The sequence below is a fragment of the Toxotes jaculatrix genome, chromosome 24 (genome assembly GCF_017976425.1).
Source record: "Toxotes jaculatrix isolate fToxJac2 chromosome 24, fToxJac2.pri, whole genome shotgun sequence".
Classification (NCBI taxonomy): Eukaryota; Metazoa; Chordata; class Actinopteri; family Toxotidae; genus Toxotes; species Toxotes jaculatrix.
In genome coordinates, this window is record NC_054417.1 from 10076071 (window position 1) to 10101819 (window position 25749).

At 44.7% G+C, this 25749-nt stretch overlaps 1 protein-coding gene across 3 annotated transcripts; it reads left to right on the top strand.

Moving 5' to 3' along the window:
* The first annotated feature begins 666 nt into the window (after positions 1 to 666).
* LOC121178052 (bile salt export pump-like) lies at positions 667 to 13962 on the top strand. Of its 3 annotated transcripts, none has more exons than XR_005893451.1 (30): positions 667 to 808; positions 1011 to 1099; positions 1260 to 1278; positions 1775 to 1804; positions 1890 to 1941; positions 2030 to 2349; positions 2505 to 2592; positions 3075 to 3208; positions 3297 to 3468; positions 3564 to 3688; positions 3778 to 3952; positions 4165 to 4278; positions 4369 to 4479; positions 4559 to 4684; positions 5141 to 5344; positions 5450 to 5620; positions 6039 to 6240; positions 6352 to 6421; positions 6797 to 6917; positions 7106 to 7276; positions 7400 to 7504; positions 7805 to 7966; positions 8127 to 8330; positions 8846 to 9087; positions 9444 to 9600; positions 10041 to 10238; positions 11115 to 11321; positions 11575 to 11721; positions 12210 to 12474; positions 13834 to 13962. XR_005893451.1 is itself a non-coding variant. In XM_041032550.1 (30 exons), exons 2-30 carry the CDS (start codon positions 1021 to 1023, stop codon positions 12408 to 12410), a joined length of 4068 nt encoding a protein of 1355 aa, XP_040888484.1. In that variant the 5' UTR covers positions 667 to 808; positions 1011 to 1020; the 3' UTR covers positions 12411 to 13726. The 3 variants fall into 3 exon arrangements, 2 of the variants coding, with proteins under 2 accessions (XP_040888484.1, XP_040888483.1); XM_041032550.1 differs by lacking the exon at positions 13834 to 13962 and having other exon boundaries at positions 2030 to 2258; positions 2298 to 2349; positions 12210 to 13726; XM_041032549.1 differs by lacking the exon at positions 13834 to 13962 and having other exon boundaries at positions 12210 to 13726.
* The last annotated feature ends 11787 nt before the right edge of the window (positions 13963 to 25749 follow it).

Here is a 25749-nt window from a genome sequence, read left to right on the forward strand (position 1 = left end):
ACTTGGGAATTAAAAGTTTTAATTTGCAATAAAAATAATGTTACTAAGTATAAAAGTCTAATTTTAAGAGACAGTTAAAGACATTATTAGCTAATGAATTAAATAATAGACAGGGTGTCATTTTCAGGGGCCTGTGTCCAGTGTTAGTCCTCAGAGTGTTTCTATACACAGTTTTGTGCAGCTCACAGATTTTGTGTTACTTATTTTTAGTTGTAAGAGAAAAGACACAATAAAATATATGATTTAATATAAGACGAGTGCAGCATCTCCAGGTTTTTGAGTTCGTAATGATTTCTGTTTACAGCACTGTTTCACTCAGTCCAATCAAACATGAAATCCCACAGTATCACAACCATACAACACCAACAAACTCACAGGGTTTGGTACAGTGTTTTAGACTATTTCCTCATGATCAAATTCCTTGTCAAAGCCTGAGCCTTGAATTGTTCCCCAGCTTCTGGTATAGATATAATGTGTTATAATGTTTGCTCTGGCGAGGTCACTGGCCTGTTCAGCAGCATAAACCGACAGGACACTTACCTTCAAACAAAACACTCTGACCCTGAGTTCCAACCAAGCCCAGTTCTGTTCAATAAGAGCACGTGAATCTCTGCCAGGGTACACACAGCGTTGTCCTGCACCCGAGTGACAAGCTGCTACAACCACAACTAACTGAGCTGCTGGATACTGAATGTTAGGATTCTGGACTCGATCGCTGCTGGTCTAACTGGACTCTTTTTGTTAGAACCCATGATCAGTTTTAATCAAGGATAAGAAGGATAGTGTTCTCTGAAAAGGAAAGTTGTAGGTAAGTGTGTGATATCGTCTCATGATGTAAACGTCATCAAATCAGCAAAGGATTTTTTTTTTTATTGTACTTCAAAGGTGGATGCCTGCTTAAAAAAAAAAGAGGAAATGTACTCTCTAGTGGAATTTAAATTTTTGACAAGACACACTAATTAGTCTGCTTTTGGACATCTGAAACGCGCTTTCCTCCCTGCTTCTCCTAGATGAGTCAACATGCCGACCGGATCGGTGAAATTGCAAAGCATTAAAAAACTGGGACAGGAAAACCTCAGCTATGAAGCTACGGATGATGGTGATGCACGATTATGTTTGATTTTCCCCACACAGAGCAGATGCTTTATTACAGAAAAAAATGCTCCAGTACTAAAGCAATCACACAGAGGTTATGTTTCAGTTTTGAATGTTATGGATCTATAGATGTTGATCTTAAAAAAATAATTCTTGTGTTGCAGAACCAGCTGGTTACTACATGTGAGTATAGTATTTTTAGATTATTTTACAATCTACAGAAGTAACACTGATTATAGAAAAAGGGTCTAGATGTGTATATTGTATGGGCAGGTATGTTTATGTGCTTTTGTTTGTAGGTGAAACCAAAGATAAACTTCAGGTTATATTCAGTTTCCAGCAGCACTTTATAATAAGGGTACGATTATAAAATAGACAAAACTAAATGTGGCAAGTGTGTCGAGCTCTCGGGGGCCGCTGTACTGTACTGTTAATGTATGTAATAAACCATGAATTAACCATTGTTAATTGATGACCCCTTAAGCATTAACTAATGGCATAACGTCATCGCGTCACTTAACCATTTATTAAACACGAGCGGCGGGAATTCATAATGCACCCTGCTTTAAATCATGCATTAAATCGGTGGGTTTTTTTTTTTTTGTGTGCCCTTATTATGAAATGTTACCCAGAGGAGATGAGTAACAGCTCACAGTGGGTTCTGTTTTCTTCCGTGCAGGACTATGACGACTCCCAAGAAGAATGAGAAGTGAGTAAAATAGAGCAATGGAGTCTCTGGACACTTCATTACTTTCACCTCGCGTTTAAACTGATTGGCCTTCTGTTTCCGACAGAGCTCAGGGAAACGCAGAACAACCAGCAATAAGGGTCGGCTTCTTCCAGCTGGTAAAAAATCCCCTTTTTCCAGTTTTCACTCAAAATGTAGAGATTAGTCCACCTAATGCCAGTGTGTGTGTGTGTGTTTCACGTCCAGTTCCGCTTCGCCACATGCCACGAGGTGCTGATGATGGTGGTGGGGAGCGTGTGCGCGGTGCTGCACGGCTCGGCCCAGCCCCTCATGCTGCTGGTGTTCGGCCTGCTCACCGACACCTTCATCGAGTACGACATCGAGCTCAACGAGCTGAGAGACGACAGGAAGGAGTGCGTGAACAACACCATCCAGTGGAAGAAGAACATCACAGAGTACAACAACACAGCGTACAACAACAACACAGCGTACAACGGCGTTCTACAGTTGATCGTGTCAGACCAGAGCAACATGAACAATTCATCAGGGAAGGTCATATCTTGCGGGTAAGTGTGTTGTGAGAAATGCATGAGAAGGGCTTTCATCTACATTAAACATAGTGTAATATGTAATTAAAAGTTTTATATATACGTTTAAGTGTGTATGTGGGTTTTGTAGTCCTCATGCTTGATTTATTTCCTGCATGTGCGCTGACGTTCAGGCTTCTCGACATCGAATACGAAATGACCAAATTCGCCTTCTATTACGTTGGAATCGGAGCAGCTGTGTTCTTGCTGGGATACTTCCAGGTTAGTCCTCCGCACAAATCATTCATTCATCTCTGATGAATCATCTCTGCACTTCGATCCTTACTATGAAAGCTTTGAGGAAACCGTGCGACATCTGAATTCTTCCTCCTCCTCCTCCTCCTGCTGCTTCAATATTTTCAGTTCAAAATGTTGTTAATTGCTTTGCACAGATCCTGAGCAAACAGTCAACACCTCCTCTCTCTGAGGCTGTTTCCCACAGGCCCTAAAAACTGCAGTCATCATGCCTCACAGTCTAGACTCCTCATTAATGAGCAACTGCAGACCCACATTGAAAAGGCTGCTTCTTACATTTGTGGCTTTAAATGCTCCTGTTCACGTCCCCTGCCACTATGACATCATCAGGGTCTTCCAATTTTTTTTTTTTTTACCCTTCAAACGGAGGTCATAGGTCAGCGTCCTCATACCATCCCTTCACTCCCAACGACGAATGAATCTGAGTTTAACCTTCCTTTTACGAGCAGATCTCCCTGTGGGTGACGGCCGCCGCCAGGCAGATCCAGTTCATCAGGAAAATGTACTTCAGCAAAGTGATGAGGATGGAGATCGGCTGGTTCGACTGCACCTCTGTGGGCGAACTCAACACTCGCATGTCAGAGTGAGTGAGAAACTGATCGACTTGTGTCTCGTGGAGTATTTGGGGCACAGCTGTGTCAGCGTGACAGTGCTTTGTGTCTGTGTTACAGTGACATCAACAAGATCAACGACGCTATCGCCGATCAGGTTGCCATTTTTCTGCAGCGCTTCACCACCTTTGTGTGCGGCTTCTGCATTGGCTTTGTGAAAGGGTGGAAGTTAACGCTCGTCATCGTCGCAGCAAGTCCACTCATCGGCATCGGGGCTGGCCTTATGGCTCTGGTGAGACTCGACCCATCTTGATTTCCTGACTTGACTCTGAGTCTCTGGTTTCCTCTGGGTTAACTCCGCATCCCTCGGTTTTCCTCTGAGTGCAGTTCGTGGCTAAGCTGACGGGGATGGAGCTGCAGGCCTACGCTAAAGCTGGAGCCGTGGCTGATGAGGTCCTCTCCTCCATCAGGACCGTGGCTGCTTTTGGTGGAGAGAACAAAGAAGTGGAAAGGTAAATCACGCACAAATAAAAGAACGACAAAATGTTTCCTCCTTCCTCATACTCGCGTCGCGGAGCTGAGCTCCTCTCGTCCTCCGCAGGTACGACAGGAACTTGATCTCAGCCCAGCGTTGGGGCATCAGGAAAGGTTTAATCATGGGCTTCTTTACCGGATACATGTGGCTGATCATCTTCCTGTGCTATGGTCTGGCATTCTGGTATGGGTCCGGGCTGGTGGTGGACACCGAGGAGTACACGCCGGGAACACTGCTGCAGGTATCACGCTTAGCATCATGGGAAAACTGTGCAAGACTGAACAAAAAAAAGTGCTGCTTTGATAAAAAAAACCCCAGAGAAAAACCATCACATTATGGATCATCACCATCATATTGTGCAATTCCCAGTCCTGTATGCTGAAAAACTCATTTCCATCTTGTGTTAGTAAAGAATGTTTTTGCCGCTATAACACTCATACCTCTTTGTTCCAGGTGTTCTTTGGGGTTTTGATCGCAGCCATGAATTTGGGGCAGGCGTCCCCATGTCTGGAGGCGTTTGCCGCAGGCCGTGGCGCCGCCACCATCATCTTTGAGACTATTGACAGAGTGAGAATATTAGAATTTTGTAAGATTTGACTCCAGATAAGAAACTTCCTCTTACTGACAGGTCTTATTTTGGAAATGTGTCACTGTCAGGAGCCAGAGATTGACTGTTTATCCGAGGCTGGATATAAACTGGACAGGGTCAAAGGTGACATCGAGTTTCACAACGTGACCTTCTACTATCCATCCAGGCCTGAAGTCAAGGTACTTGAATGCTTCTACATCAGTCATCAGAAATAACTGAGGGTAGAATTCATGGTGTCACGTTACCTCGGCTCACCAGATCCTGGACCAGCTCAGCGTCGCGGTGAAATCAGGGGAGACCACGGCCTTTGTCGGTCCGAGCGGAGCCGGGAAGAGCACTGCTATTCAACTCATCCAGCGCTTCTACGACCCTAAAGAGGGAATGGTAAGTCTAAAGTTCCAAGAAGAACACAGAGAACATGTTCAGGTGATTTACCGTTTCTTCAGGTCCCTTTTGTCAACTCCACAGACTGAAGGTTCCCTCGACACGCCGTAGCTGCCACCTCCTTCCTTTTAAGCTTCGTTCCAGTCATTTTAAAAATAACCATCCCCTGAGGGATATAGAAGTACATGATAATCTGTTTCATTATTCAGCCAATGGGTCCTAACAGCCTCATTTTTCACTTTTACTGGAATTAGAGGTCCTTACACATCTTACTTTCTTATTCCTTTCAGCTTTTCAAGAATGAAATAGGCTTTTGTAGCACAAAACTAACAACCTTATCATCTGAAGCATTGTTATGAAAAAAAAAACAAAACTACATTATAGCAGCAAAGTGCTTTAATAGCATCATCCATCAATTTCAGCAAAAGCAGCTGCTCTCTGTGCCCTCCGTCTCAGGTGACCCTGGACGGCCATGACATCAGAGGGCTGAACATCCAATGGCTGCGCTCACTCATAGGCATCGTGGAGCAGGAGCCCGTGCTGTTTGCCACCACCATCGCCGAGAACATTCGCTACGGTCGACCCGGCGTCTCCATGCAGGACATCATCACTGCCGCCAAGGAGGCCAACGCCTATAACTTCATCATGGACCTGCCACAGGTGGAGCGGCGTTTAACAGAAAATATAAAAGCAAAAAATATAAAAGCAAAAATTCAGAGCAGCTTTAAAGACTATTAACTTCCTCTGTCAATTCAAATTTGACAGAAATTCGACACCTTGGTGGGGGAAGGTGGAGGTCAGATGAGCGGAGGTCAGAAGCAGCGTATTGCCATCGCTCGAGCGCTGGTCAGGAATCCTCGCATCCTGCTGCTGGACATGGCGACATCCGCCCTCGACAACGAGAGCGAGGCCATAGTTCAGGAGGCCTTGGATAAAGTGAGTCCCAGCTGAATTTACTTTTCTTTTTTTTTTTTTTGTTACAGCTTTTGTTTTGTCTGAGAAGAAATGAACAAACAGGCCTGTATTTATTCTGAGAATGTGGACAGAAGTCTGAAAGAAACATGAAACTGCTAATGTGATCAAATTATTTTGTCTAATATGTTTTTGGAGGAAATGTAATTATCACGCTTTGCAGATATGGTCAGGGTGAACGTTTGTAGATATATTAAGAAAAAAGTTATTTGAAAAACTCATTAAAAAAGGTTTTCTTATCAGGATTAACAAAAAAAAAAAAAAAAAAAAAAGGAACCTGGTGGCAAATTATACAAACTTAATCTAATACAGGGCAGAGCTGTTAGGGAGGCTAACTTTAGACTGACACAAAGATGGTGAACATCTGAGCGTTTCATCACAGGTTCGCATGGGTCGCACCACCATCTCCATCGCCCACCGGCTGTCCACCATCAAGAACGCCGACGTCATAGTCGGCTTCGAGCACGGCCGGGCTGTGGAGAGGGGCAAACACAACGAGCTGCTGGAGAGGAAGGGGGTCTACTTCACCCTCGTCACCCTGCAGAGTCAAGGAGACAAGGCCCTGAACGAGAAGGCTCGACAGAGTAGGTCCACCTGTGGCGGATGATGTCTTCACCGTCTTTTCTCATTCCGTCTAAAATCCCGTACAGAAACTGTTGTGATCATCAAAGCCTGTGTCGGATCTCTTGCATTAGTGGCTGACAGCGAAGAAGAGCCGGAGAGGCTGAGTCTGTCCAGAGCAGGCAGCTACCGAGCCAGTCTGAGGTATTACACAAACATATCCCCGGTCACCTCCTGCCCTTTCGTACCTCCTCCTTTGCTTTACTTGTGTATAATCTGTTTACCTGACTGAGCATCTGATTATTACAGTTGTCATTTTGTGGCTGAAGTTGGCAGAAGAGTCATGGCAGAGCCTGGAACCTTAATTTGCTTAATTGCACTCTTACATTTACCTCGACACTCGGAGCGTTTAGCCGACGCTATCATGCGCAGCCACTTACAAATGGTGCAGCAGCAGAGGAGGCATGTAGTCCTCTATCACTGCTGCTACATTCAGCCGGTAACAACGAGTGCAAGAGACGACAGATGTAGATGCATCACTTCTGAAACCACTTGACAACTGTTTTTTTTTTTTCCCAGAGCCTCCATCCGCCAGCGGTCCAGGTCCCAGCTGTCCAACCTGATCCCAGAGTCTTCAGTTCCCATAGTTGGAGAGCTCGGCCCCAGAGCCTACGCTGTTTCACAGGCAGACAAATCCAAGGTGCATTAGTGTGTGTGTGTGTGTTTGCATCCGCTTTTACGAGTGGGTGGTTGAAGCAGGTCAACAACAACTGTATACAGTTGGAGTGAAAACTCCACTTGTTTGAAAATGTCCTGGTAGTATATTTGTTTTTGTTTTTTTTTTTCCCTCATTGGCTCTTTCATGCATCCATCTGTGTGAATATTCAGAACGCCATCCCAGAGGAGGAGGAGGATGAACTTGTTGAACCCGCCCCGGTTGCCAGGATCCTCAAGTACAACATCCCCGAGTGGCCCTACATGCTTTTTGGATCCATCGGAGCCGCAATAAACGGAGGCGTCAACCCCGTCTACTCTCTGCTGTTCAGTCAAATCTTGGCGGTAAACTTCAATTTCCATTTTCTTAGAAATGAAACTAATTCCAAAATCCACTGTGTAGAAACTTGCTCCACAACAACATGTTTTTGTACATGCACATATGTGTGTGTGTGTGTGTGTTCGTAGACCTTCTCGATACCAGATCCTGTGGCTCAGAGGAAGGAGATTGATAGCATCTGCCTGTTCTTTGTCTTGGTCGGCGTGATCTCGTTCTTCACCCAGATGCTGCAGGTAGAGTAGTCGCCCGCTTTAGTGAGACGGATTGCTTCAGTGCTTCTCCGCTGCCTTCACCTCCTGCCTGCGTTCAAGGTTGAGGGAAAGTCATAAGACACTTCTTTTATTCTGGAAAATGAATACCTTCTGTGAATGAATGAGATTCCCCTGAATCCTTGCAGAGGTGTAAGTTCAGACCCCCTGTGGTGCAGAGGGATGACAACAGAAATTTTCCCATATTACTGGTACATTATATTGTATTGAAGATCCGTGTGCTGGTATTTTGGATTTAATAAAAAAATACTTGTGTGTCTCCAGGGTTATGCTTTCTCCAAGTCTGGAGAGCTGCTGACCCGCAGGTTACGGCGGCTCGGCTTTCACGCCATGCTGGGCCAAGAGATCGGCTGGTTTGATGATCACAGGAACAGCCCCGGAGCTCTGACCACACGCCTGGCGACCGACGCCTCACAGGTTCAAGGGGTGAGTTACAGCCTCGGTATATAAAAATATGGTGAAAAACACTCTTTAAAAAAAAAAAGCCTGACCCTGCAGACCTCTCCTGTGGTATTCAAACACCGTTAGCTTTGAGGATAGATGTAAAATCGTATTATTTTTTTTTCTCTCTTCGTCTCCCTCCAAGGCCACGGGCTCGCAGATCGGCATGATCGTCAACTCTCTGACCAACATCGGCGTGGCCGTCATCATGTCCTTCTACTTCAGCTGGAAGCTCACTCTGCTCATCCTTTGCTTCCTGCCGTTCATCGCCCTGTCAGGCGGCTTCCAGGCGAAGATGCTCACGGGCTTCGCCAAGCAGGACAAGCAGGCCATGGAGGCTGCCGGACAGGTCGGATAGCGCTGTTTGCGCCGTGACGCAAGCCCCGCAGCTGAACTCAGACCTACCTACAAAAGCATCTTATTATTAGCGGCTCCTGACTGAATTCCTACAGGGGCCACCCCGTGTTTAAGAGGCAATCGTGGTACTGAAAGGCACAGTTGATAAAACCCTCAGGACAATACAGTGAGAGCCAGAAAGTTCAAATCAAAGAAAAAAGTATTCCAAAGTCAATTTACTGTGAACTTCCTTTTCTCGCTATCTTAATTATCCTGATGCAGTAAACCCCACCCATTCATATTAAGGGGATTAGATGAAAGTTTAATGATCCCTATGGGGGGGAAATTGGCTTACTGCAGCAGCAGAAAATGGGATATAGATAAGAACAGAGCAAATGCTTTATCTTTATCCTATCCCTCTTCACGTTTTAAAAACACATAAGAATCAAGAGCAGCTTCAACCATCTGGCTTTATTTGCCTGTTTTTTTAATGGAATCTGGTGTCAAGTTTTCATCCTTTATTTGCAGATTTCTGGTGAGGCCCTGAACAACATCCGCACCATCGCGGGTTTGGGGAAGGAGAGGAATTTCGTGGACATGTACGAGGCCCAGCTGGACGCGCCGTACCAAGCGGCCCTGAAGAAAGCCAACGTGTACGGCGCCTGCTACGGCTTCGCCCAGTGCGTCGTCTTCCTGACCAACTCCGCCTCCTACCGGTTTGGAGGTTACTTGGTGCGACAAGAGGGGCTTCATTTCAGCCTGGTGTTCAGGTGAGAGCAGAGGGGGCAAGGCCGTGAGCGCGGTGGGGGCGGTCTGGGCGCCTCTCTGTTGTTACTACTGTTCGCCATGTGGGTTTTTTTTATTGTAGCTGCCATCACATTAAACAAGGTGACATTTACATTAACTACCTTTGCTGCGGGTCATTTCCCATTTCCTGTCAGCTCTTTTCTGTCCTGATAAAGACTCAAAATGTGGAAAAGAACTAAAAAAATAGGCAAAAACTATATGGTAGAAATCACTGTATTAAAAATATGCTAAATGTATGTATTTATTTTTAGCTGTAAAGGGTGTATGTGTATGTCATGTGGCGAAAAAAACATCACTTGCATACCGGTTTCTTTGGCAGGGTCATCTCAGCCATCGTCACCAGCGGCACCGCCCTCGGCAGAGCCTCCTCCTACACCCCGGACTACGCCAAGGCCAAGATTTCAGCTGCGCGCTTCTTCCAGCTGCTGGACCGCGTGCCTCACATCAGCGTCTACAGCAACAAGGGACAGAAATGGGTATGAGAGGGCACATGTTATGCTATGTGTTCGGTGCTACGCCATCGCATTACGTGCTGAGAGTGTGAAAACTGAGCGCCGCCCCGATGCTCCTCCATGATGGATTCAGAAGGGAATCCAGATGAAAAGTCTAGATTTCTTATTCCTTCACTTGTTAATTTTACATCAGTCACGACAGAGGGAGGGAAGGAGGAGACAAGGAAGGATTGTTAGTCCTTTCATCACATCCTAAAAAAAAAAGAAAAATATTTTCCTGAAAATACCAAAGCTTTAGAAAAAGGTTAAACCTCCTTGCTGCTATTGGAGAGTCAAATCCTGCCTGTTGTGGACAGGAGGTGGCACCCTAACACACTGAGAGGCCTCCTGTAACCTTTGTGCTCTTTTTTTGTCAACCCCCACCCCCTCTCCACCCCCACCATTTCCATCCACCTTGTTTCCAGGATAACTTCCAAGGGAACATTGAGTTCATCGACTGCAAGTTCACCTACCCGACCAGGCCGGACATCCAGGTCCTGAACGGGCTGAACGTGTCGGTGAAGCCCGGCCAGACGTTGGCCTTTGTGGGCAGCAGCGGCTGCGGGAAGAGCACCAGCGTGCAGCTGCTGGAGAGGTTTTATGATCCTGACCACGGCAGAGTGGTGAGGAGGACGCACGCTGAATATGAATTATGACTGGTTTAATAGTATATACACTGTAAATGGTACAGTTTTGAAATGAGTATTTCCATTTTATGCTACGTGAGAATTTGTTCTTTACTACATTTATTTGAAAGATGTTGCTTCTCAAGTTAAGATTATATATACAATTTAATTTAATTTATAAAATTAACTACTTTAAGTACATTCTTCTACTACTTCTATTGGATTTATCCTTAAAGGGACAGGACACCAATTTTATTCTTCTAATCTTTGCGTATTTAAACAAGGAACTGTGCAAGTGAGAGTTTTGCCTCCAAACCAACTGACATCACAGCTGACCCCCCCCCCCCCCCCCCCCACCTAAGTGTCAGAGATCTCATTTTGAAATGAACGTCATTTCTGCTTTCAGCTTACGCTCCCAGGAGGCTCAGCTGCACCTTGAGTGTCACCGAATAAAAAGTGAAGCGTGTAATTTGTCAAAGTCAAAGAATAATTACCGGACACGCGGTGTACTCGATGAATGAAGTATTTCTGACTCTCACATCGCTTCAAATCATTTATCAGTCAGACATTTATGCTGACTTTGGGCTGTAATTTCAAAAAAGGGCCATTCTGCTCAGGACGGAGGTTTTGCCTTTGTGCCAGCGAGGGATCACTGCCAAGATTCAAATGGCCTTAATTGAGTTGGAAGTGGTTTGGAAACACATAGTCCTGATTCTGGGCCTGAGATTTAAAAAGGACAGTATCACCTCTGCATAGTTAGAGAAGAAATTACAGGAGAGATGGTGCTATGATAGCTCATTAAATAGATTGTATTTCCAGTCTTTGATTATTATATTGCTTTCTACTAATGGTAAAATCAATTGCTTCCTGCAGCTGATTGATGGCCACGACTCGACTCGTGTCAACGTGCCCTTCCTGCGTTCCAAGATTGGCATCGTGTCCCAGGAGCCCGTCTTGTTCGACTGCAGCATTGCGGAGAACATCAAGTACGGCGACAACTCCCGGGAAATCAACATGAATGAGGTCATCTCCGCCGCCAAGAAAGCCCAGCTTCACGACTTTGTCATGTCGCTTCCTGAGGTACTGTGGACATTTAGTGTTTAGTGGCGAATTAAAATCCTGCTGTTAAAATGACTGCATTTTACTAACTCCACTGCGATTCACAGCCATTAAGTCAAAGCCTGTTTAAAGGTTTAATATAATTATGGCTCACTACCTGCAGCAGCTGACTGATCATTCGAAGCTCTACACCCGGACTGACGCTGGATTTTTGGGAGTTGGATTTTTAGTTTCGTACCTTTAATATATCTCTCCTTCTTTCTTCCTGCTGCAGAAGTATGACACCAACGTGGGCGCTCAGGGTTCCCAGCTGTCCCGCGGTCAGAAGCAACGCATCGCCATCGCCCGGGCGATCATCCGCGACCCCAAGATCCTGCTCCTGGATGAGGCCACCTCCGCGCTGGACACAGAGAGCGAGAAGGTTACGCTTTCGCCGAACTCTGAAACCGCAATCGCTTTCCTGAATCCACACACACACTTCACATCACAGCACAGTGCAGCTGCTTGATATTCTCCGGGGCACAGGGAGCAAAGAGAGCAGCCAGTTAATTATTATTATCATTAACATCATTATCACTCATCATCTCTATTATTATCACCAGCAGCTCACAGTTCATACCAACCCTTCAGCAGAGCCTCTTTAAGATGAATACGGTCCGTGGGCCTGTGCTGTAGCTTTTCCCAGCTCAAAAGGCTGAAGCACACTGAGGAGCAAAGAGGCCTCTGCAGCGCAATGATCTACTGGAACATTCTAATGATAGTAATCAACACATGATTGTGAAATTGCTATAATTGTGAGGCTTGTGCGTCTGAGGCTGTGTGGGAGAACTGATGATGGCTCCCGCCTGTGTGCACGGCTGCTTCATGCGTGTGTGTGTTTTTTTTTTCTTTCTCTTACGTCCATTGCAGACCGTGCAAGACGCCCTGGATAAAGCCAGACAGGGCCGGACCTGCATCGTCATCGCCCACCGCCTGTCCACCATCCAGAACTCCGACATTATCGCCGTCATGTCCAGAGGCTACGTCATCGAGAAAGGGGCGCACGAGCAGCTCATGGCCCTGAAGGGAGCCTACTACAAGCTGGTTACCACGGGAGCGCCGATCAGCTAACTGCTCGGGGTGTGGGGGGGGGGGGGGGGGGCGGTATCCAATCAGCACGGCAGCAGAGACGAATGTGGGGAGCGTTGTCACGGCTGTATGTCAAAAGCATGTTTTACTTTAAATCACAGAGTATGAAAGGAGGTACACCCGTTCATTCTTACAGTATTTATTTTTGGGAAGGGCTCCTGCCATAAACAGAGTTGTTGTACTTTAAGGTTTAAGGTAACTCACACCTAATCCACAGTTATCCTCCTACTGGATCAGAGGAGTACTCAGAGCTGAGGGAATCCCACAATCCACCACTTTACACTGGAAATATTGGACCGTTTACTCCACTACATTTGTCTGACGGCTGTCGTTACTTTGCAGGCTACAATTTTATCATATTTATTATTTGTTTGAAATGAGCTTACACAGTAAACAGTAAAAAGAAATCCACTAATATAATACAAAGCACATGGAGGCCATTTTCCTGCTTAATTACTACATTTTTTAAATTTGAATACTATTTACTATAGTACATTTCTGTAGTATTATTAATACTTTTGAACTTTTACTTGTAATGGAGTATTTTTACATTGTGGTGTTGCTAGTTTTACTTCAGTAGCTAAATACTACTACAACCAGCAGTACTATAGAAGCTTATACTGTGTGGATTTGAGTAATGAGAGTGATTAAACGTTCCTCACATTTCTTTTTGAGACGCGTTTTTCACCTTCTTGCTGAGAATTGGATGAGAAGATTAACGCCGCTCTGACGTCTGGGCACTAAACAGGAAGCCGGGGGCCCGCAGGCGGTTAGCTTAGCTTAGCATAAAGACCGGAAGCAAGGGAGGAAACAGCTAGCCTGGCTCTCTCCAGAGAACATGAAGGAATTTACCTACGAAAACCTCTGAAGCTCACGATTTAACACATTAAATAACATAAATCATTCACTTTACTTTCAGACTTTAGAGTAAAATAAGCTAATCACCCTCTGGCTCTGGCTTCATGTTGAGCACAGAGTCCTGAGAGAGGCATCAAACCCCTCATCAAGCTCTTTCTTTATTGACTGTGTTTCTTCCTCCTAGCTCCTGAATTTGTGTTTGTTTTTCACTGTATGGGATGGTCCTACTTTTTTTTTTATTCTTTATGTGGAAATGAAATAAAAACTGACAGATCCGGTGTTTGAAATCCACAAAATCTTTGTATTCCAGTTTGTTTGCTATGAAAGCCAGAGGTCTGGATTTTGTTTTCAATTTAATTTGAAATGTTGAACCAACGCAATTATATTGTATATTAAATTAAATCGTGTTTTTTCCACGTATACAATAAATAAATAAATATAAAAACACACGAAACGTCTGATGAGATGAGTCAGATGTCTGATATTCTTTAACATCATTCTGTTTGTGGTGTTCTAAAACCATTTGAAATCCTGCTCTGCCCCACAGGTGTTCTCCGTTCTGCTAATCAGGCCTCTCCTCAGGCTGAAGGTGGGCGGGCCTGTGCTGGTAATTAGGTGAGGTGACCGGACTCTTACTGCACTAATGAGAACGATAAGTGTGTAATATATTTCTGCCCTAACGAGTGCAGCAGCGTGGACTGAGCAGAGATATCAGTCATCTGTGTGTGCAGGACCTTTAATGGCAGCAGTGCTATTACAAGTAGGAGCTACTTTCAAACTCTGAGCTAGTGGTATATTAAAGGACAGTGTGACGGCCTAAAAATACTGTATTCACTACTATGGAGTCCTGGAGCAGACAAAAAGAGTATCACCCTAACTAATACTTTTCCTTTGTGTGTTTCTTTTACTATTTTATTTTTAACTCCCAGTTTTCCTCCGTAAATGAGAGAAAACCGCTCCTGCTTTCAACTGCATTACCACATGATGATAAAACAACTTCTGACAGAAAAACAAGGGCAAGGAAATGGCCGCAGTGATGGATTACATATCTCAGGCGAGTTTCCTGTCTCGGCACCGAGCAGAAAGGAATACAAATCACATGCTGCCTGCAAGGTACAGAGGGAAAGGCACAGTTATTTGTAGCGAAGAGGCTAAAATGTGCAAATATCACATAGGGGAAGCAAAGGAGGAAATTTCCAGTTTCTGGCTGTCAATCAGCCGTTCGAATGACAAGATGATATGCTTGTAATGAACACAGAGAAGGGTTAGTGTCAGTGTTTCTCAGCAGCGGCGCAGCAAAGCTCGACCGCATTAAAACCTGCTGCTCTGAAACGCCTTCCACTGAGACACATGTTGGGATAATGCATGGCAGGGCTTCCTGCAATGTGAAGATAATGCCGGATGGCAGCATTTCAGGGCTTAGCCGTTTATAGCAGAGAGCTGCTGTAGGCCTCTCCCTCCACTTTTTTTTTTTTTTTTTTTTTTTTACTTACATAAACTAAACCATGAATAAGCAGTTTGATAACACGACACAGCTACTTAAGAACTCCATGACTGAACGAATCCTCGACCCTGACGGGAATATTTAATCCAACGCGCGGGGCCTCGCTCTCCATTCCATTCCACGTTAACGGGGGCCGACGCTGCCGCTCGTGACGGGCCCCGCCGTGTCAGAGTGCAGATGTCAGAGACACTCCATCAGTTAGCGGTAATATGCGATCACACCACACTCACCTCAGGGAAATTGAGTCTTTTAATCACGACATCTCCAGAGCCAGGCTCCCGGCGTATTAGCATTCCTCCGACGCAGCCTAATCTCGCAGCTTCTCCTGCCAATTCATTCAGGGAGAGGACACTGTTTGACTTTGTGCCATGTAATGTCAATGCAATTCTGACTGATGAAAACAGGCGTCGGAGGCTGAGTGATGTGTCTCTGTTGGGTGTGAGAGCCATAACTAAACTCCTGTGTGTGTGTTTTGTATGATCTTAATATAAGTTCACATAAACAAACACAACACAGGGAATAACAGATGTGATATCTCTTCTTTTCTGCTAATTTCTCTCACAAATTTTAAAGATGCTAAATAATTCATTACGCTTCACAAGAATATTGATTATTAGACATCAGAATTAACTCTGAAAAGACACATTAGGCTTTATAAGGCGCAGGTGCAGTCACATGGATTACTGTGTGCACCTCTCATAATTACATCTCTCCCTTAATTTCCCATAAGGGTCATTTCTTTTACTGTTTGTGTTACAGTTTTCTGCCCCGGCCTCACCCGCTGTGCACCGGACAGCAGGGTCTCTAAAGGATTTTAAAGTGCTGACAGTCAAGAAGCCATTACAGCTCAGTGAGCGGATGGCCAGCAAATTGGTTGGCTCACAGGAGCAGTAAATAAGATGGAGGACACCCTTGTTTTTTTTTCGCCTTGTCAATAGTTGGCCTTAGGGTGGTGGCGGGTGTTGGTGCCTTGAATCAGAATTTAAATGCAGCAGAGAGCCGGGCCGAGAAGAGAAGAAATTAAAATGAGACTTGGCTTCAGGTTACAGAGAGCATAAAGAAAAAGTCCTCTGATCCGAGGTAGTCGCTGGAGGTTATGTTCCAGCTCTGAGCTTGTGATTGACTCGGAGTTTGTGTCTCCTGTTTGAATCTCCTTTCAAAAGCTCAATCATACTAAGTAGATAGTTTTTATCTGTTCAGGGGCTGTGTTTAAGTGCCCTCTTAACTCTGAATATTAATTCAGTTCTGAATATACATGCTCAGCCTTTAATATACACACACACACCGAGCACTGAGAGTCTAACACGCAGCAGCTGCATGAGCAAATAGAGTTTGTTTGGTCCCAGATTTGTTTTCGGCATAATTCTATCATGAACTGACGAGCACTTGACTTGAGATGCTTCAAGCTCGATATTAAAAACCGCTGAGGTTTCATGTCTTCTCTTCCGTCTGGCTCAAACGCGGACAGTCCCATAAAAGTGAAATTACAGCGGCCATTGTAAAATAAATCCACGGTTGAAGATGTATCATTAACCCAAGGGGAAGTGAAAAGAAGCTACAATATAACATGAGCCTAATTCCATCATTACTGATGACAGTCATTACCATTAAAGCTTGTCATTATCATAATCATTATTACAGCACCAATAACAGTAACTGTGACCACAGGGAGGATCCTGTAATAAGTTAGTTATTCATTAATAGTGAGTGTGGAGCGAGAAGTGCAACGTATCAGGGGCTGAACAGGAAATATCTGCACAGTTTCCTGTTTTCAAATTGAGGCTGCGGCTCAGAGAGCGGGTACACAGGTTTAGGTATTTAGTGTTAAATAAAACCACCCTTTAAAGGTGTGCCTGAACGCAGCACGCTCAGGGACATCACCACACAGGTGGAGAAATGCACCACAGCAGCTCTAATGAAACTTAGTTTTAGAAATTTAAAACATGATGTGTGATGGATGATCGGGTATTTGGCAGAAAAACCTCTTAGTAACCTGTTACAGTAAATTCATGTGTGACACACGGTGTAAGGGATTATGAGTTCAGTAATTACATTACACTTCCTAATCCCTTTCACTTCATGGATCGGGCCTGTTTGCTGTCTTACCGTGAGTCTGATGGAGAGGGTTGGTCTCTCAGTGGTCAGACTGGTCCAGGGGGCTGGAGGTGTCAGATGATGCCTCTGCCACAGAAGAAGAAAAGCAACTCTTGTTAATCACCAGTGTGTATAATTCACATGTTAATTCTCACTCTGTTTTTAATTGCCTGGCTTGTTCCCTCTGCTTCCAGCCTTTTCTTTATGCTAAGCTAAGCTAAGCTAAGCTAAATATTTCCTTGCCTATAGCCTCCTATAACCTCGTTCTCCGGGTGACTGTCACACTTGCCTGGCAGCAATGTCACGACAATGACTTGTATCCTGCACGTAGCACACGGCTCTGGAACATCTGAATGATTTACATTACGCCTCTATTAAAAAAAAACAAAAAAACAATGAATTCAATTTCCTCTTTATCTGGAGTGGTACATTCTGAGTAACCGTGAATACGCCTGATAAAAATCACTATTATTAGAGCAAGGCATAAATTATGAATTACACCCTGTGAGTGTTGTTAAGTTCCAAACACCGCGCTGGCCTCGGGTGAGCCTATCTATTACTGAGGCGATCAGGTGGTAATTGAAGGTTCTGCAGGCAGGTTGTGGGTTTTTTATCAGGAGCTGGAAGAAGCTCAGTTTGCATTAAACACAAACCTTTGTCACCTTTAATTCGCTGTTTCGAAACAACAAGCATGATTCTTAAAAATCAACCTGATGATTCTTCTTTTCACTTTAGAGCAAAGACGCTAACGTGCCGTTAACGCACAGGCCAATCTGGACTCACGTCCACGTGCGCTACACCTCTTTGACCTTGGATGCTGCTGCTGACGGCGGAGGAGCACATGTTTAGCATGTATGAAGCCCAGCGTTTCATCTGCTCATTCACTGGGAAAGCAGAGTGACACTCAAGTCATAATACGCCAGGGAACGGTTACGAGCTCTCTGGGGGCTTTGCTTCGCCCCACAGGGATGAATAAACATGGCGTGTGGACAGCCACGTTAAACTATATCATGGCGTGGCGTTCACTGTCGATGCAGCTGCTGCTCCTGGGAACCAGGGCAACCATCTTCCTGTAACCTAATGTGATTTGCTGCACCTCCCTGCCCAGCTGATATTTCTCATTTCCCCCCCTCCCCTCCACCCTCTACGTCCAATCCCCTTGAAATAACCCAAGATAACATTAACGTGCTGCTGTCTAAACAGTATGCAGTCTGATTCTCAATCAGATACAGTCTCTTACCAGAGCTATTAGCTGGATTAGCAAATAGCTTTTCAGTAAACGAGGCGATGATTGACCTTGGAGTGTTGCTCGGCAGAAAAAAAAAAAAAAAAAAACCTGTGAGAGCGGCTGACGCTCGCCCAGCTCGCCGAGCCTTGTCGCACAACACGGCTCTAACATCCTGCTGAGTGAGCCCGGCAACGACTGACTTAAAGAGCAACACTGAACTGAGACATCAGTCTGGTAATGGGCCTTTGATAATGACACATGCAACTCGTCTGTGCAGAAACAGCAGTGCTCTCCTGCAGTGTCAAGGCACAACAGGTTGGTTCTGACTGTGTATATACATACTGTATATATATATATAAAATATATAAAATTAATAGACTTAATTCTTGTAATATTACAACTTTAAATCTCAGAACTGTGATTTGATGTTCAAATAAATTATATATATACATCACATGTCTTCTTAGAATACCACAGCTTCTGTACAACACCATTAACCCTGTGAGACCTGAACTATGAAAGAATGGTCAGAAAATTCTAATTTTTCAAATATGAACTCTTTATTTGTCCCTTTGACAAAATGTAAAAAAAAAAAATTAAAAAAAAAAAATTCTAAGTATATTTTTTGTTTGTATCACACATGTCAAAACATTTAGAAAAGTGAGGAGTGTCTACCAGGAGTCAGTATACGAGCATAAGAGTTCATCTAAAAGGGTTAAATGCAAAGTTTATGCTTGATGGTGATGCAATGAGTCCCAGAAATGTGGGTATCATATATGATACGTACGGGCTCACAGGGTTAAAAACAGTCCAACATGGTAAACAACCACAGCTCAAACACTAATAACACAGCCACTGACTGTCTTTGATTATCTTCCAGGGGATTATTCTTCAGAACTGACTCCCATAAAAAAAAAAAAAAAAGCAAACAAACAAATAAACAAAAAAGTAAACATCAGTCCCAGAGTGAGATCTTCTCAAGAATCCCACAGGGAGAAATCCATCATCACAGAGGCAGAGACGCCAGCTTCTGGTCCGACAGCGGTCTCAATAGACCAGAATGCAATGCAGCCACAAAACCATATTGTGTTTTGACTAATCGTCGTTTCACACTCCGCCTACGCGTTCGACCCCACAGCTGAAAGCAACAGGTTCACACCTGTTCTCGCGCTCTCTCCTGGGCCAGATGGCTCAAAGTAACACCAGGACGTAGAAACAAATGGAAAAAAAACCACAACAGGAAAAAAAAACCAAACTGAACAACTTAAACAACTCAACTTAACAACAGATTTATAATCATAAAGTTTTACTCCTTTACTGTTAACTCATGATTTTTCTCTTAGTCAGCTAATTCTCCCAAAGCATCCAGTTGTGTTATGATGAGTTGTGGGTCAGGCGTGTGCGGGAGAAGCAGCTGAGCCACAGTGACTTTCATTTGTTCCCCATTAAACACTGTTATTATGTGTGAAACAGAGCCGTGCTCTTCAGTGTTAATATTATGATTTTGTTTAACAATGATAGTTTCAATAGCAGATAATACTGGTTTAACCCACAAGGGTGGACTTCACTGTGGCTACAGCATGTGTATGTGTGAGTGTGAGTGTGTGTTTATACTGTTGGCAGGGTGTAATTACCGTGCTGTGCCTATTTGCATGAGTAATTTGCACTGACAGCGGTTTGTCAGCCAGTTGAATGCTCAGAAGAGGAAAGACAGTCAGTTTCGGCTGTTTCATCATTTTCCATTAACACGCAAGAAATAAAACAATAAAAAACAACAACAACAAAAAACAAATGTCAAAACATTAAAATGCGATGTTTCACAAATTGAGAGAATAAACTGCATCGAATTGCGGGCTATTCAACAGCTGCCTCCCTCAGAGTGACGCCCAACAAGACAAAAAAAAAAAAGAAAAAGAAGAAGAGATGAAAACAAACCAGATTAAAGAAATTTGAGGGAAACTTTGTTCAAACCTCAAAGAGCCTAATGAATTAAAGCAGCCTGATAACATGAAAGTAAAAGCTGTCGTCAGGTTCAATGATTCCACGTCGGTGAGCCGCCTCTTTCCTCATCTGAGCTGACACTGTTGTTACAACCCCCTAAGGTGGGACAGCCAGTGGAGAGGGTGATTTGTCATGATTTGGTAAGTGTACACTCCTTCTGTGTGTATGTGTGTGTGTGTGTTGGAGTGGATATTGCCCCGGGGGTGGGGGGGGCAGTTTGAGCTGACAGTGACATATCTCATACGTGTGAGCTTCTGTCTGGGTGTGACAGAGGGATGTTAGCGAGCTTATGTGTGTACACCCCGTGTGCGTTTGTGTATACGACCGTGCACCCAGACCAAAATGTTTGTGCTGTTGTTTGACTTACCTTACAGAGCCAGACAAGGCTGAGGTTATTATGACCATAAAGAAGCCTGGAGCAATTCTCTTGGCAGCGGTTATTGAGTCTTGTGATTATCTCCCATCAGCCCCCGAGCTGTCACATCCTCCACAATCCCCCACTGACACGGGCCTGCCGCCACTTAATTTCATTGTCGATTATCTTCCAGGGTGCAGGGAAGAAGAACAGCTCCCCTGTATTAAGGAAATTGGAAGCAATAGGAAAGAAGAAGAAGAAGAAGAAGCCTCAGATGTAATGTAACAGTTGACCTTGCGTTCGCCCTCAGCCTCTCTGACCTCAGCCTCCTGGGTAACAGAGCCCCTCCCTCCTCCTCCTCCACAATTTTCCCAGTACCAGCACTTTGCTGAATCGATTTTTAGTGTTTGATTATCACTAAAACTTTTCTTTTTTTTTTTATCAGCTCTGCAGAGGGAGTGTAACCTGCATCTTCATGCACTCACGTAAACAACCAACACGGAGCGCCTCGCGTCGAGTATGAATAATGGCAGCTATTCATCTCCCAGACACTTGAGGTTTGATTGAATTTTTTCCGTGAAGCTAGATTTGACACCGCGCATGAGGATTTGTCGGGCTTCACGCCGTCAGTCATTTATTTGCCGCCTACCTGCGGTTCGGCCCAGATTTGTGTGACGGATGGGAAGGACCGCAAACGGGCCCCCCCGAGCTTATCGGCGCAGGAACGGAGGAGGGAGAAATTGACAAGGGAGGGGAGGTGATTGCAGGAGGTGCCGGGCAGAAAAGGAGAGAGAGAGACACACAATGGAATTACGTAAACTCTAAATCACAACATGCGGAGATTCAGTTGCTGTTAGTGGAAAGTTCTGGCCACGAAATGAATTACTGAGATCTTGGAATGAAGCAGTTTTACTAAAAAGGAGTCAAACAGGGGAAGAAACAGCCAGGCTCCAAACAAACCCTCAGGCTGGCCACGAGAAAACGAAGCCTTACGGTGAACAGATTCCCTCGACTGTCAGTCATCAACATTCCCTCGCCGTTTAATGACCAGCTATGTGGTTAAATTCACCATGTTTAAAGGAGCCGTGCACAGTTTTTCCTGCACAATGAGGGACGATTAAGTTCCCTTCTGATGCATCTTCATTCTTATCTAAATCTAGAAGATTTAACAAGCACGAACCTTTTATCTGATGCCTTCAAGGTCTCTGTCAAACAAATCAAGCTCTGGCACAGAAACAGAACGTAGAGCCGATCAGGAGAACACGTGGCTTTACACTGAAAACAGAGGGAAAGAGAGAAATAAAAAGGTGAAGCTACAAAAAACACCTGGTTAATGTGAGGAGGAGAATGCGGTTGTGGTTTGGTTAATACAGAGGAAGACGTTACCTGCAGGTCGGTGATTCTCCAGGTGACACAAACCACACATCCACAGCTTCACTTTCTACCCGGCAACACGAAACAGCACACTACTTCCTGTCATCCCGGCAACGGGTGTAAAACCTGTTTATTTCGTCCTGCCCGACTTAGAGAAATGAATTTCTCTGACAGAGTCCAGCTGCTGTGTAATTGGAATGCATGGCGGTGTTCTGTCTGACGAAATTATCTCTGAATTTGTGTCATCGTATCGAGGCCTAAGGCAATTTCAGTCAAGAAGGTGGCGTTTTATGTAGACGATAACTGAACAGGCGGCGGCTTGAATATTAACTTCATTGTTCTATCTTGCCAAATTTAGTTGTAAGCTAGGTGTAAAACGATATGAGCCGCATGCATTCGGGGAAATGTGAGACGGTCGGTGAGGAATCCAGATCAATGAGAACCTGTCCATGTGCAGCATATGTAACGTCTCAGGATGGAAGCCCTCACCGTGACAGGCACAAAATGTCTGCGTTTTCCTCCGCGCTGCTCGCACAAAGCGTTTCCTGTTGACAAGTTAGGAGAGAAATGTCAAACAAGTGCAAAGAAAAACGTCTGTGAGGTTTTTTTTTTTTTGTTTTGTTTTCTCCCCCACTCTGTCTATAAATTCATGCATTCCATCTCTGCAAAGCCTGCTCGAAAATAGCCTTGTTTTCACATTTAAAGCTGTGTTGTCTGTCAACAGCATGGAGCCAGCCAAACAGTCTCTCAGGCATCTGCTGAGGATTTCTCAGGCCTCGCAGTAAGAACGGAATCAGACGGTGGGGGGGGGGGGGGGGGGGCAGAGAGAGAGAGAGAGGGGGAAGCAGATAGAGTACATGGAGGTTTAAGCCTGGCTTAGATTATCAGAGACAGAAAGAGATGGGAAAGGCGGCGGGAGGCTGAGAAATGGGGCCAGGAAGTGAACGGAGAAAGCTGACAAGTACGCAGTTAAAGAGAAAACACTGCTCGCCGTTATTCTCACGAAACGTCTTTACACGTCGCCGGTGAGATCATACGTCTTTCTCTGCCGTCTATCTCCTCTCTGCGTTTTAAGCTCGGCCTTTAGACTCTCCCTCCTCCTGGAAAGCACTCGTCTTCTACATCCTTTCCCTCGCCGTCTCTTCAGGCACCGTTTCCCAGCGGTTTGTGTCCTGAAGCGCAAAATTGCGTGCGAGATGCGGGTCAGGTAAGGAGTGAGATGGATGTGGTTTTAATAGAGATTAATTACATCCCAAACGAGGCAATGAACTCCCGACGGGGGTCCTCACCAGAGAGAGGTTTGGACCGCAGCTAATGACTGAGAAACCCCATGTTTAGCCTACACGCACGCTGCAACAGCATCTCAGGCACGAGGGGCGGATAAAAGTAACTCAATTCTCCGTTTTAGCTGTGATGCGCGAGACGTCAAAGTAACCAAACCCCGACAGATCAATGTTAAAAGTATTTGTGCAGTGGGTTGTAGGAACCTAATCAAAGTCAATGACCCAGTGAAAAAGAAACACAGGCTTTTACACCGAGCAGAGAGGAAGAAAGAGAAGTTTGGAGGGAGTAAACTTCGACTATATCGGGTTAAACTTCTTATAAGAACAGATCTGCATTTTGGGAAATACAGTAAGTTTACAGCTGGTCAAAGAAAACTTTTAAAAAAACTTCCCTTCGCACTTTGGTGTAATTATTTTGTGATCTAAGGAAACCAATCATCACGAGGTCGTTATTAATATGAGAGCACTTCAGGCCTTCCATCAAAGTCCAACTGCTGATTATACATCAGAGAGATGGCAAAGATTTAACAGAGATATGTGAATTAAAGTCGCTCTTTGTCCTGGGATGAAGTTAAAAGTCTGAAATTTCAAATGAAAAAAAAAAAAAAACAAAAAAAAACGAGAGTTGGAGAGAGTTTGATTCAGTTCCTTAAGCACATGCAACAATTACTAATTAACTGTTTTCCCAAGTGCATCTTCCAACGTTAGCTTCGGGCCTCGGCAGCTTCATTTCACCGAGCTCTAATTAAGACAACAAGGATTTTAGAATCCTCCTATCACATCAGCTGGAAGATGAATTCAAAGCGGTCAGATTCTGTATCTGCGGAGTTTGGGATTAATATGAAAGGAGTGAAATGACTACTTTTATATATTTGAGGAAGATGATGTAAAGATAAATGCGCCATTTTGTTGAAGCAAAGACTGTTTTCAGCTCAGTAACGAGTTTCCAAGATGCACTGAGAGCTGCAGTTGCACAGGCACCTGTTAACACTATGTTTTGCCATAGTTACTGCATGAAAGCTAGTTAGCATGCTAGCTGAAATACTTAGCTAAAAGCCTATGGAAAGGCTGAGTTCTGCTGGAAGAAAGGAACACCTCCATATACATCAAACACACAAAGTCACAGATCCTCTGCACGCTGCAGCCTCCATGACAGATAAGCACGAGTTGCATACTTTCCTCAGGTATGCTAAATAATACAAAAAAATACCGACATCAAATACATAGCAAGGCCTGTTCTGAATTCCTTGTTCTCTCTACCTGCTCTCTGAATCAAATGATCTTGATATTCACCAGCCCATCAGGTATTTATGAGACTCCGCTCTCATGCAAATATTCCTCCTCAGCTCGCAGCGGATCATAAATACGAGCCCGCGCTGCTTTTCGCAGGAAGGTGAGGTTGAGCTCCCGAGCCTCCATCCAGAGATCCCAGGGCATTAAGAGTTAATTTATCGCTCAACGCATTTCAAATTCGGCCTGGCTGTCACACTTATCTCTGTCAAGAGCTTGTGGTGCACCTCCCTCACATCCTGATGTATGCTTCCTATTTAAATCCCATCTATCTGTTATGGATGACAGAAAATAATTCATGGGGCTGAAATGCTGTCATCGACAAGGACAGTATAACCTGGCAGATATCAATATTAATGCCAGATATCAATATTTAGGTTGGTCTGCAGCAGCAAAGAGGGGGGAGGAGGAGGAGTGGGGTTCAAATCCTGCTGCTGGACACGTGGAACGATGCAGAACGCGAGTGCCTATAAAACAGCAAATGACAAGTACGTCACTTATGCAGGAGAGCGAAGCACGGGTCTGCAGCTCATTCAGCCTCGCTGCCATTGATTTGTTTTGCAGAGAAGTAATTCCAAAATAAATCTGAACGTCTCAGAGGCAGCCGGCATCCAAAAATCAACTTTTTTTTGATGTATATTTATCAAATGTTTACAACGTGGCAGGACAGGGCGAAGATTAACATGGAGTCTGAACTGGGTCACTGAGTTTTGACCTTTGAGTCTCGGCGAGGAGGAAGTAGATATCAGTTTCCCGACACAGGCGTGCTCCGGGTGGCAAAACTAGACCGACTGCTGACGGACGCTGAAGATTTTTAAAAAAACTTTATGCAAAACGTGATCAAAACATTTGGGGGCCAGAAAAACTGTGCACAGAACTGCACATCACGGTCAGTCATCGAGCAACAAAAGAACATCCGGCAGATCCCAAAATTACCCATCACTTCGGGCCACCTTAAAAGCTCAGCCGCTCGCACATCAAGCTGTCATAATCATTTCAGAGGAGCTGCAGCGTTCTGACGCATCCCAGCGCCGCTCGCTCTGATGGCACTTTTCCTGGAGGAAGAAGAGGACTGTACCGCGGCTCCCCCCAGCTGCTCTCAATGAACCCTCTTTCTCTCACCTTGGTGCTACCGCGCCTGCACAGATGGCAGATTGCACACCGCCAATTTATTCCGCGGCTATTTTCTCGTAAACATGCACGCCTCTGTGCCTCAAAGGACAGGTCACGAGGAGGTCACGCTAACTGAAAGGCTGAGGAGAAAGCGTTTCGGGCAAAAAGAAGAAGTGGAAGACTATGAATATGAATACCAAGATTAAAAAGGCTGCTTTTTC

Coding starts and splice junctions, on each gene's coding strand:
- LOC121178052 (XM_041032549.1), top strand. CDS start 1,021: ATGCCGACCGGATCGGTGAAATTGCAAAGCATTAAAAAACTGGGACAG. Junction 4,480..4,558: donor CATCCAGGCCTGAAGTCAAG/GTACTTGAATGC, acceptor TCGGCTCACCAG/ATCCTGGACCAGCTCAGCGT. Junction 11,722..12,209: donor TGGACACAGAGAGCGAGAAG/GTTACGCTTTCG, acceptor CGTCCATTGCAG/ACCGTGCAAGACGCCCTGGA.